This window comes from Echinops telfairi, unplaced genomic scaffold, assembly GCF_000313985.2.
Source record: "Echinops telfairi isolate 266 unplaced genomic scaffold, ASM31398v2 ScPeMD7_4;HRSCAF=17, whole genome shotgun sequence".
NCBI lineage: Eukaryota > Metazoa > Chordata > Mammalia > Afrosoricida > Tenrecidae > Echinops > Echinops telfairi.
In genome coordinates, this window is record NW_022103900.1 from 24072743 (window position 1) to 24085491 (window position 12749).

Consider the following 12749-nt stretch of genomic DNA (forward strand, 5'->3'; position numbering starts at 1 on the left):
ACTGGTACAGATAGGAACTGGAAACACAGGGAATCCAGGGCGGATGATCCCTCCAGGACCAGTGTTAAGAGTGGCGATACCAGTGGGAGGGTAGAAGGAGGGCGGGGTGGAAAGGGGGAACTGATGACAAGGATCTACATATAACCTCCTCCCTTGGGGACAGATAACAGAAAAGTGGGTGAAGGGAGATGTCAGACAGTGTAAGATGTGACAAAATAATAATTTATAAATTATCAAGGGTTCATGAGGGAGGGGGAAGCAGGGAAGGAGGGGGGAAAATGAGGAGCTGATGCCAGGGGCTTACGTGGAGAGCAAATATTATGAGACGGATGAGGGCAATGAATATACAAATGTGCTTTACACAATTGATGTATGTATGGATTGTGATAAGAGTTGTATGAGCCCCTAAGAAAAGATTTATATTAAAAAAATAGCATCCAAATAAAGCTTGGGGCTTCTTTCCCAAAATTCATTCGCTGGGTCTCAGAACGATTTTCTTACAGTGAGGCAGAATGACTTCCGAGAGAAGGCTGAAAACTTTTACTGTGGAAATTCCCCATAAGGCTGATATCTTTATATCCTCTCTATCCACTTCCCTTCACTTTGGTTTTAGTTATTATCTTTTGATAAAGTGTTGTAAGATGACTTACTGTCCTTTTGACTGAAATCGCACCTGTGAAGTCCAGATGTTGGCTGGTGGGAGTTAGCCGTGCAGTCTCCTGTCTTTACACGATAGTCACCGAAAATTAAATCCCTCCTCTGCTCCTCCATCCCTCCAATTACGGATTTAGTTAAAAAGCTGAGCAGTGTGTTCAGTCTTCAAGAGTGGGCTTCTCTGAACCTTGCAAGCCGCCGTGTGGATATTGATAAGCGTTGATTGCAGAGCTCACAATGCAGGCGAAACAGGAAGCAGCTCTTGCCTGGGTAGGATGCTCCAGTCGCCCCCCACTCGGAGGGAACGCTTTTCAGCTGACTGAAGCAGGGAAGCCGAGCCAATCAGAGGTCGCTTTCCTAGCTCAGTCACCAGTCTGTGGTTGAGGAAGGGTTTTCTTTTTATGCTCCGTATTGGGAAGGCAGATAAAATGCCAGGGCTGGACTGCCTCTGGGGATAACCTCACCCCCCTGTGATGTGAATGAATCCACAGGACTTGATAAGGCAGGCGCAGTTCCTCCCAACAAGCCTTTTCTGTCTTTGACTCTAGCTGTGGTTTCTGTAGCAATTTTGGTTTTGCCTTGGAAAGAGGCACTCTGGATTATCAGACCTCCATGTATGACAATTTGTACCTGCATGGAATTGAAGACTCGGAGGCTGTAAGTATTTTCATAGATAGCAGATTCCCTCTCCCCTCCCTTTCCTCCTCCCACTGCATGACCCCCGCCCCCCCACCTTCTTATTTCTTAGGCAACGCAGGGGACACGGAGCTGGAAGCCAGCATCATTCGGGGGCTGGCTGGCTGCTGTGTACATGCTCTGTGTGTAGTTTATAGTTACCTGAGCTAATTCTTTATTACATAATTTTTTGTCAAAAAGAAAAGAAATTGGAATGAGAGCAAGGGCATCGAAGTGTTGGAAGTAAACGTTACCCGGTCCACGTTTCATTCCATAAGGGGTAACTTGCTCCTGGTAGATGGATTTAAACTAGGCAGAAAGTGCCCGTGTTTTCTGACAGCGGGGTTCATAGCAGAGACTCATTCATTATATAATACTCATTGTTTATCAAAGTAACATGAATGGAAGTTCCTAAGCTGTAGCTGTATTATGTTCTTTCTGGCCAGACAACCAGGGCAGCTTCTTTGTTAAGGAAATTAGATGCAAGGCTGGTGGCTGATACAACCCTCCAGTGCCCCATCACAGAAGCAGTGGGGGGTGTTCCTGTACTCTGCCCTGGGCCGCTGAAGCAGCTCTCGTGTGTTTGGGGCTCAGGAAACTGAATACCTTTCCCTCATCGGTCAGGCTCAGTCTGTTACATTCAGGGTGAAAATGGTTTTCTGCAATCCCTGATTGTTGGTTCTGAATCCCCCTCAAGATGCCCAAATCTGTCCTTTTCTACTATTGCTGGGGGTAGTTTGCGATTTTTCATCAATCACATAGCAACCTTGTGGGATAGGACGACTGGGGGCGGAGAGCAGGGTGTGCCCGGGGGAGTCTAAATTTTATATGAGTGTTGTGCCATACATGTTGCTACGTTCAAAACAGAAATGTGTTATATAAGGCTTTCTGGTGAAACCACCCAATAAACAGATCATAACCCAAAATACAAAACAGAAAACAACCCCTCCTCCCCCAACCAACACCCCCACTTCTCCAAAATAAACTATGGTATACGTCAATGCAGACGTAGGTATCAAATGATGTGCTACTCATGAGAGAGAAAAATCCTCAGTTCTGATAAGGCATTCCATTTTCCCTTCCTGTCTGTGTGTTAGTCAGCTCCAACTCTGTTTCTGCAAAGTCTCCCTGCATGTTGCCCAGCGTGTTTGTAGACCATCAGGCTGTCAGTTCAGTTCTAGGGAGTGTAGTCTGAAATGCTGTCTGCTGAAGTCTGGGAGGGACAAACTGACAAGGAGGGTAGTGGTGGGTAGGTGGGAATGGAAAACCCAAGTCCAGTTCAGAAAACTAGCTTCCTTCCCCCGGCTGGCTGGGTTCTTCAGGAGGCCCGGCTGTGACCTGGACTTCCCTCCACACTCAGTTATGAAACATAGGATGCCTTCTTGAATTGCCAGTTTCATTTTCAGCCCTTCGTTTTTAAACTTGGACCATGTCCGGGGGCCTCAGTGGTCTCAGAGTGATCTTGGAAATCTAGGAACCAGCTGCCTGTGAACAGAGTTGGCTAGGAACGAATGTACCAGCTCCTGTTCTCCAGAACTGTGTAAATTGTGGGTGCACTGGTTCAGACGGGAACCATTATAAGTAGGAAAACATCCTCCCCCACTTTTTTTTGGTCCAGCTTCCGAGGACAGCTGAGTTGTGTCCGCAGGGTGGGAAATGGGGAGTGCAGTGACTTCACGTAGTCTCAGCTGTCGAGTGTCGGCGGTGCTAGGTACTGCAGCGCTGGCCTCTTGTGAGTCAGGGGTGGCCAGCAGTCTGAGCTCCCTGGGTTGTGTGCACATCTGCGGAGGTGAGGACGGGGAAACCTGAGGAATGGAGAAAGGCAACTGGCTCGCCCTCAGTCAGCTGAGAGCACGGGAGGCTTTTAGAAGGGCGGAGATGGAAACTGGGTCTTCAATCAGAGGGGAAGACAGGGGTGCTCAGAGGGATGAACTGTCTCTGAATGCTCATTCGAGTTTATTTGTTTTTATAAGGAAGAATAATGTGATGTGTTACCCAAGATGGTGTGAACAGAGCTTCAAGCCAATGGAGAAGACTAGGCCTAAATAGCTGACCCGGTGAAGTGGAAAGTAAAGCCACACCTGGAGTCTGCCCTCCTCAGCCCTCATTCTCAGTGCCAATGCATAGATGGCTGTAAGTGTGGGGGGTGCCCAGATGGAAGCAAAGCGCTCGGACAGGTCTGGTGGATAGGCGTGGAGAGAGGCTTTTCTCAGGTGGTCAGCTGCAGCTGAGACTATACAGTACAGGCACTAAAAGCTGAGTACGGCACTTCCTTCGGGGTGGGGGTGGGGAGGTTGGGGAGCCATCTGCATCTGTCCTACTACTCTGTGCTGTTGACGGTATCTTTGTGGGGTGTGTGTGGTTGAACGTGTGATAAGTAATTATGTCCAATATGTTCACACAGTCAACTTGTAACAGGATCAACTCACCTAGGGACTGAAAGATACCCTTTTCTGAGCATTTACACACTGTGAGTGCCTCACATCCCCGCAGTATAACAGAGAGCCGGGGACTGAGGTGAGATTTGTGTAGCGTCTTGATCCAAGATGTTATCCCCATGCCCTAGATTGTCGTTTCTACAGAATGCACATGTAGAGACAGGGGGATGAGAAGCCTTCTGGAATACATCTGAGTCTGGGCATTTCAGGTGTTTGGGGCCTATGGAGACCCTTTGGACAAGTCTGTTAACTTTCCCCTGGGTTTCGAGGATGGTAGCTATGAATCAAGGAGCCCTGGGGACATAGTGGATTATGAATTAGGCTGCTAACCGCAAGGTCAGCCCTTTGAGGCCACAGCTCCCCCGCAGGAGAAGGATGAGGCTTTCTGCTCCTGTTAAGAATCACAGCCTTGGAAACCCACAGGGGCCGTTTCACTTGGCCCTATAGGATCTCTGTTACTCAGAACTGACTCCACTTGAGTGAGCTAAGCCTCAAGATTATTCAGAACTGGCAGGAAGTACTAAGATCATGATAAGGAGACCAGACGTCCCGCTTTTGGCGGACAGTCCCGATTTTTAACAATTTTTCCCATGTCCCGCGGCATTTTTAAAAAGTTCCGATTTTTGGCAGGAATGCACGACAAGCTAGGGTATACGGGTTTTCGGCTGCCATGTGGCTATTTCGCCAGGATATGAGTTTTATCAATGGTAACCCACTTTACCAGTGTTAAAATCTGGTCACCTTAATCATGTAGCACTCCCACAGCAAGGCAAAGCGCAGGATGGGCAGCTTCCTGCAGGATGGCCACTACCTGTGCTTCTCGCGAGTTACCTTTAGTAGATCAAGAGGCCGTGCTCCCAGGTGAGCCCAGCCCTACACACAGGTTCTAACCATGATGTCTTCCTGTATGAACACTCGTCTGTTCCTGGTTCATGGCCGCCAGGTCCTGGTTGCCACAATGTTTGTGGTCAAGCGAGCTCCCAGTGCCCACTCCGCACTTTTTATGTGACCACATAGAACTATTTATGTGTTTTATAACGGATTCATTGCGCAGTTTTACATTCTAGGAACAGAGTTGGGTTTTTTTAATTTAGCGTGTTCATTACACAAACCATAGGATGGAGGTTCTTATAAGGATGTGTGGAAAGATCTGATGAGCACAAGCAGTTTCCTTGAATTTACCACCCAGAGATAATCACGCTTAACTATGCTGTACATTCCGTCAGACCATCAGTGTACATACTGTGACTATAGCCTTCTACATGTGTTATGTTGTGTTACATTCTAGTCTGTTAGATGCCATTTCACTGGATAGAATATTGAGAGTGCTGGGGCTAGGACATTCCATCGTATATGGAGAACACTAGGACTCGGACATTCCATCGTATATGGAGAACACTAGGACTCGGACCGTTCCATCGTATATGGAGAACACTAAGACCAGGACATTCCATCATATATGGAGAACACTAGGACTCGGACGTTCCATCGTATATGGAGAACACTAGGACCAGGACATTCCATCAGTATATGGAGAACACTAGGACTCGGACGTTCTCATACCCGGGCCTTCTCGAATTTTAAGCAACTCAACTGAAAGATTTTTTCTTGCTTTATTTTATAAAACCTGAGGGAGGTGTACATAGAATTAATAGTTGATTTCTTTGACCCAGTTCCTTGTCATTTCCAAATGCTTGAATTCTGAAGTATTAAGAGAGAGAGAGACTTGATCTTTTTCAATGAAAAGATGATCAGATTATAACTCAGGTTATTAACTAGAGGGGAAAATAGCCTATTTAGTGCTTCCTGTCATCAGTGAGGAGCCCTAATATATGTGCTATTATTGCTAGAAATCTCCTGAGTGTGAAAACAGAAGTGAAGGTAAATGCCATGGATGATAACGTGTGTGTGTCATAGCTGAATGTATACGTAAAAGCTCGTATTTAAATCTCTATGTTCCTAACCATTACTCCAAGGATGTATGTTATTTAAACTATTTTGTATAAGCTGTGTCACTGTGTGCGTTTGCTTAAATTGTCTGTGCCCCCATGTATGCACACACACTGTACACACTTGCACACACTCATATTCAGACGTGCTCCATGCCTTGCTCATTGGTGACTGATACTAAGTGGGAGATTTCTACCAGAAAGCCTTTGGAGAAGGAAAATTAAACTGCTTTTGATGTGAAAAGTGATACTTCAGGGCACTGAAAAGTAACAGATCGCTAAGCTACTAAAGGATGGCTGCTTTCAACGATCTCATAAAGTTAGGGTTCACTTCAAATGGAAGGATGTATGTGCTGTTGTCAAAAACACTCTGAGGACACAAACTAATCGACTTTATGGCTCGGTAGGTCAGAGGATCCCCATCTGGGGTCAGGAAGTCCTCCTGACAGAGGGGTAGGCAGTAAGGTCTGCTGGGTACAGGACATCCGCAGGAGGCATGCTGGCACCACTGGCCAGAGGGGACACCAGATGCTGCTGCTGGTGTGTGTCAGAAACTTGACTGCAGAGTCAAGGCGTGTGCCTCGGCTGCGCCGCCTTGGTATTTGTTCCAGGAACTGTTGATGACCAAAGGCTTCTCTTCAGTCAAGCCTCAGCCATGATGGTTTTCTACAATATGTATCAACATGATTTCTAGATATGGTTGTCCTAGAGATCAAGAGAAATCCCTCAAGTCTGCACCAGAACCCAGACATTGGCCATTCCAAGACCATTGGTCTTGCCCCTTGTCATGTTCTACTTTCGAGTGTGGGAGTTGGAACTATGAGGATCAATCCTAGTGTTTCTTTGAATGCTTCTGTATGTGCTGTCTGACGGTGTTTTCTTCAGGTTAGATACCAGTCAGTCTGGGATCTTAGAATGTGGTTTTGGTGCCTGGAAGGAAAGGCAGTGGAAATAATGGGGAAACCTGCTTTTAGGGCAGAAAGGGGCAGCTCCCTATTGCCTTCACTCTTCCTTGCCAATCACAGTTTCACTTGGACCTTATTTCTTATTTCTGGTTACGGCCATTCTGTTAATTCTCTCCTGGTTACTATTCTCCCCAAGGAGGAAAAAGAATACATAACCGGACAAGGTAAAGGGTTTCTATTCTCTTCTCTTCCACTAGTCCTTTAAGATAATCATCAGATAAGGAGCTCAGAAATCCATGAAGCCAAGTTCAACATTATACCAAAGAAACTCAAAAGACTGTGTGTTCCGATCTAAGTCAGGCTTATTTTGGTGCCTTTGAGGTCGGTGCATCATGCCATGAGAACTAACATCAACCACAATTATAAACTGCCCCACTGACCAGGGTACATTGGGTGGGTCCATGTGTTTTCACACCCTGTGAATAAGGCCTTAGCAGACTGTAGCTAGGAGCCCTGGTGACGCAGCGGTTACGCACTGGGCTGCTAACTGGGCAAGGTCAGCAGTTCAAAACTACCAGCTGCTCCTCAGAAGAAAGACTGGGCTTTCTACTCCCGTAAAGAGTTGCAATCTTGTAAACTCACAGAGACAGTTCTACCCTGTCCTCTAGGGTCGCCACTATGAGTCGGCATTGACCGAGGGCAGTGAGTGAGGGAAGACCATAGCTTAGTTTGTAAACTTGGGCTTTATTGTCATGTAAAACAATGACAGTAGGTGGGAGTTGCAAGTTACAGGTTTCTATGACTTAGGCTTTGAACTTCTTAAGACTTTGAAGGGGTATGAGGTTAGATGAAATGATGTGGCCATTTTTCATTTTTATAGTACTTATACGGGCATGCCAAAACAATGCCACCCAGATACTATATGTGACAGCTTTTGAGATCAAAATAGATCATTAGTTGTTCTTTTTCTATATTTATATATAGTTTAGAACCCAAATGCATAGTTTACTAATAACTATTTTCCTCATCTCTTAAAAGGTGCCACCGTGTAAGTACCTCTAGGACTTCTCCTTTTTTTTTGGTAGCATTTGTTGTAAGAAATAATGAAAAGTATTACATGACTCCGTCTTTAATCTGTTATTCAGGTAAGCTGATTTAAACCATATACCCTACCACAAATGTCACCAACTGTCAGAGTTAGTCAGGAGCTTGATTGTTAGCTTGTGTGACTAATTTTGTCTTTTGAGTTTGCCTTTTCTTCTTCTTATTACGCCTCCACCTCTCTCCGCGTCAGTGGGTGCATCATGTGGGGAGGAGACCCTGCACTTCAGTGTCATTACTCTATTAGTAGATTTGTTGAAAAGTTTGGCAGTGATAAGATTGGAGTTCAGTGTGTTTCTCAGCCTTTTTTAACCTGAGTAAAATGTTTTTTTACAGTTTTATCTTCTTCTGAGCCTGTCTGTCAGCCAAGCAAATGTCAGGTTTACTTTTGTACTTGGTATTATGGGATAGTAATGTAGCATAAAAGTGTCATGATCAAAAGTGAGAGTCATCAGAAGGTGGCCAGGAACGCAGTGCTGGCTCCTCACTTCTTTGCTGGTGGCCCTGGGTCTAGTCCTTCAACATCCTGTGCCTTGATTTCCCCACCTCTAACAGCCTAACAAAAGTAGGACACACTGCATGAAGTCATTTGGAATGCTCAATTAATTAAGATGTGTTAGTCACTTTTTAAAACACAGATACGTACTATCTGTTCCTATTGCCATACATTTAATGAATATATTTTAGAGAACTAAACATGGCTCCATCAGCTGCTGTTTTCACTGAATCCTTTGGTTTATTTTCAGGACACTTGCATGTTTGTTTGTTTTACAGTGATTAAAAAAATATTAGATTGATTGAGAAGTAAAAAGAAAGCACTAATTTCCCAAGACCTTAAGATTAATTTGTTGTGTTCCATTTTGGGGATGAGGAATGCTATGGTGTGAGTGGAGGAGCTCTAGGGGGTGGGAGTTTTGGTCTTTGCCACCTCTTAGCAGTGATCATGGTCCAGTTATTCAATGGCTGTAATCCTCAATTTCCTCCTAAGGAGTCAAAAGGTTTGGCAACATTATTTCTAAGGTTGTTCCCCAGCTGAAATTCTCCTCTTCTATTTGCTGATAAGCAGTTCTTTCAGTCGGAATACAAATGGCACCCTATGCCCTTTGCTTTTCGATATGATCCATTACGATGGTGTCTTGTACATGCTGACGAAGGTGGCAGACCATAAGTCTGGATGCGTGCTCCTGGCAGAATCTTTGAAGGAGTGTATGTTGAGTGCACATCTCTGAGAAGACTGTATGTTTGAAGACAGAAATGTTTTCTTGAAGACTTTTAACTCTAGGAGTTGAAAACGATGCTTTTTCTATTGCTCATCTGCTTGCCAGTTCCCACAGTGCACTTCCAGCCCACAGCGATGTCCACTGGAAACACTGGTGTCGCGTTTCCAAGAAGAAGAAAAAAAAAGAAAAAGAAAAATAAGGAAAGAAGTAAATGCAGCTTTCTGAGAAGTAAACTTCTCTGAACTCTTAGTGACGATCAAGAAAAATTCTGCTTTCATTATCACCACCTTTCCTTGTTGGCTGAAGTTTAAGTTGCCAGTTTTGGGAACAATAGACTAGAAGAGTGCTAACCCAAAATGTTTGAAATCAATGTTTTGTGGGTGTTGCGATGCTTAATCATCAAGAATGCTTGTTGTTTTACATTACCTTCTGTTCCTCATTTTGATTCCTTGAACATAATCAATTGCCAGATTCCGAGAAGGTAATCAAGTCTAGGAGACATTTATTAGCTAGTTGGGTATTTTTTGTCATTGTTTAAAAAAATTTTTTTTTAATTTTTTAATTGTGATTTGGATGAAAGTTTACAGAGCAAATTGGTTTTCCATTCAGCAATTCTTACATAATAGTTGCTCCTATTTCTTCCTCCCTGTCTTCCCTGTTTTCATCTGTCTTCTTTTCTTATCCCTTTCTGCCTTCTCCATGTTGTCTCTGGGCAAATGCTGTGTTCTTTATCTAAAAATGGTGATTGTTCTAAGTGGTAGTACCTCTCTGGGGTCCTGGTGCACCTCGTTAGTTGTTGTTGTTGTTGTTGTTTGTAGGTGCTGTTGAGTTTGTTCTGAGCCATAGTGGCCTTTTCATGGTGACCCTGAGTACAATGCATAGAACAAGACACTGCCTGGTCCCCCGCCACCCTCACAGCTCTGGTTCTGTTTGAGACTTTTGTTGCACCGTGTAGACCTGTCTGTTGTTTGGCTGAAAGTTTAGCCACAGGGTTGAGTTCAGTTCCAGGTCTAAAGGATGACTCATGGTGACAGTCTCGGTGGTTCCATCAGATAGACCAATAACTAAGCCTAATATTGTTATGCTTATGAGTTTTGTTCCATACCTTCTACCACTTTCTCCATGGCCTTCTGTTGTTGATCCCCTTCAGGCTGGGCAGTCGTGGTCACCAGGCACCACCGAGTTCTTCTGGTGTCAGGGTTGTGGAGGCTATGGTCTGAGTGATCCATTAGGCCACTGGACTAATTTTTTCCTTTTTGTTTCTTTGATTTTTTTCTCTCCAGATGAGGAGAGACGAATAGTGACATACCTTAGATGCCTGTTTGCAAGCTTTTAGAGTGCCAGTTTCTACTCACCAAAGTAGGATGTTGAACATTGTCTTTCTGGACGATGTCATACCAATTGACCTTGATGTCCCCCAAGACTATAATTCTGAGGACCCAAGCAAAGCAACTCATTCCCTCAAAGTGCTTGTTTATGGCTAAGAAATCTTCATAATTTTACCCCCTAATATGTCCAGGGATATATTTGCACCCCCATATAAATATATTGCAGAAAGGTCCTCTGTCAAACCTATATATATTCATGAATGACTACCATTCACCTTTCCACACCTGTTCAATTGGTGTGTCTGTCTGTGTAGTTCCTTATAGAATATTGTTACTGCTTTCATTTGAGTGTTGAATACTATTATGTACTTATCTTTGCATTTACCTTTGTATGCCTTTGTACCTTGTGCTCCTCCCCGTGTCTCCCGTTTACTCACTACCTTCTAAAGGAATAACTTTGCCAGTTCCTCTCTGATATGGTCAAAGGCCACAAAAAGGATAGGAAAGAGGGAATCTTGACTTCAGCGCAATCCCTCGACTATCCCCTAAAATATTGTTTAAATGAAGTTAGAGTTGGATACCAGTACAGTCAAACCAACAAAAGCCAGAATCCGTACAAGGAGAAAACCAGTCAGAGAAGGAAATCGTCAATCTTTCCCATGAATATAGAGTGGAAGACTGTACCCTGTTAAAGGTGGAAGATGTGCAAGATCTAAAAGGACAAGAACGTCGCATTCAGCTCCAGCTCTCACAGGTATGACTGCATTCGTCATCAAGTTAGAAGATGCGATGGAGACCATGCTAAAATGGTCAAGGGGTGAGCAAATTTAGTTTCCCAGTTTTCCTCCAAGGAGTCATTCTTGAAAACGGAATATTATCTAATTTCATATGGTGCTTCAAAGAATTTTGAGGCTCAGTTACATTTTGGGGCTCAGTTGACTCATGGCTCTATTCACCCCAGTCAAGTTGAGATTAAAACTTTATTGATCAGCTATCAGATCTTCATGCCAACTGGATTGTGTCATTCCTAGAACATAAGAATGGCGTTAAGGTGAACTGGAAAAGGTCAAAAAATGAAGCTTTAGAAAGATTGCCGAGATCAAAAGTGAAAAAAAAAAAAAGATTGCCTTTCATTGGGAAATTATTTTTACCGCAATGTGCAAGGATTTTTTGCTGAGGATACATTTTTGCTAGAGTATCACACAGTGCACTAAAAAATAAAACTATACAGATCAAAGAAAGCTAGGCAGATAGTAGATTTTAAAAAAAGGTCTTAATGGTCAAGTTAGCAGAAAACGAATTACTTGGCCTATGAAATGTGATGAGTATTCCTAGAGTGCCAATGGTAGCCTTGTCTATATTGTATACATCTTAAAAGTCTCACATACTATATTTTATTAAGTGTTGTACTGTGAACCACAAGGTTCACCACGCAAACACACCAGCTGCTTCTCAGTAGAAAGACGCAGCTATCAGCGCCCTGAGAGATTGACAGAACCTCGGAAACCCATGATCGGGTTGCTGTCAGTCATCACTGATTTGCTGTCAGTCATCGTTGACTTGATGGCCCTATGTTTGTTTGTTCTTTTAGGTACATGGCTCCCACCCCATGTTCTAACATCTAAGCACGAATACATTTTTATATTACTGATATTTCATAATTTATTTGACAGCTTTCCCTCATTTACAGCACACAATCTAATGATAGATCTGAAAACCGTTGGTAAATCGAGGTCAGTGAAAGGTATTTAGGGAAAGTGTCGAGCCAAGGGGAAACGATAGTGTGAAAATGCGTCTCTTTTGACTACCTCCCAACCACTCCCAACCATTTAGTCATTCCGAGCAATAAGTCTCCCATTCAGACCTTTTTCCCCTATGTATCGACAAACGTGGTTATTTAGAAAAACATACTAACACACATATATATGTAATTTTAAAAATTTATAAATAAGATCATAATAAATATTTTTCTGTGACTTACTTTTTCACCTAAAATGACACCAGGGGGTATCTTCCATATCAGTTTCCTCTTTTTACATGGCCAAGTGACGTGGCTGCACAGTGAGAATTGACTGTTGTGAGTCAAACCTGTGGATACAGATGTACAATACTTCCTGTTTTTCCATCCTAATCGTAACACTGCAGTTAATATATGCATGGAGGATTGCTCCTGCATAGCTTCTTAGAAGTGGATGAAAGAGTAGCACAATTTAAAATTCATATGCATTGGTGAGCATTATTAAATATTTTATATTAAATCTTATTTTTTATTGAGAACAAACAAATCAAATAATTTTCCATCAGAAATATAAGACATTGAAGCCATTTCAAAGTTTGTGGGAAGCAGCTCCCAAGTTCAAAGGAAGATTTTGCTTTATTTATTTATTTATTTTAAATCATTTTATCGGGGGCTTGTGCAACTCTAATCACAATCCATACATACATCCATTGTGTCAAGCACATTTGTACATTTGTTGCC

At 43.3% G+C, this 12749-nt stretch overlaps 1 protein-coding gene across 2 annotated transcripts in view; it reads left to right on the forward strand.

The window, feature by feature from the left end:
- The window catches only part of CACNB4 (calcium voltage-gated channel auxiliary subunit beta 4), a 299786-nt gene that overhangs the window by 136325 nt on the left and 150712 nt on the right, over positions 1–12749 (forward strand). The window contains exon 1 of one of the 2 annotated variants that reach the window (XM_004703822.2): positions 1083–1311. The exons of the other annotated variant lie outside the window; for it this stretch is intronic. Coding sequence (XP_004703879.1) covers positions 1267–1311 — 45 coding nt within the window. The 5' untranslated portion in view covers positions 1083–1266. Of the gene's footprint in view, positions 1–1082; positions 1312–12749 lie in introns of those variants that run through there. 2 annotated transcript variants of the gene reach the window in all.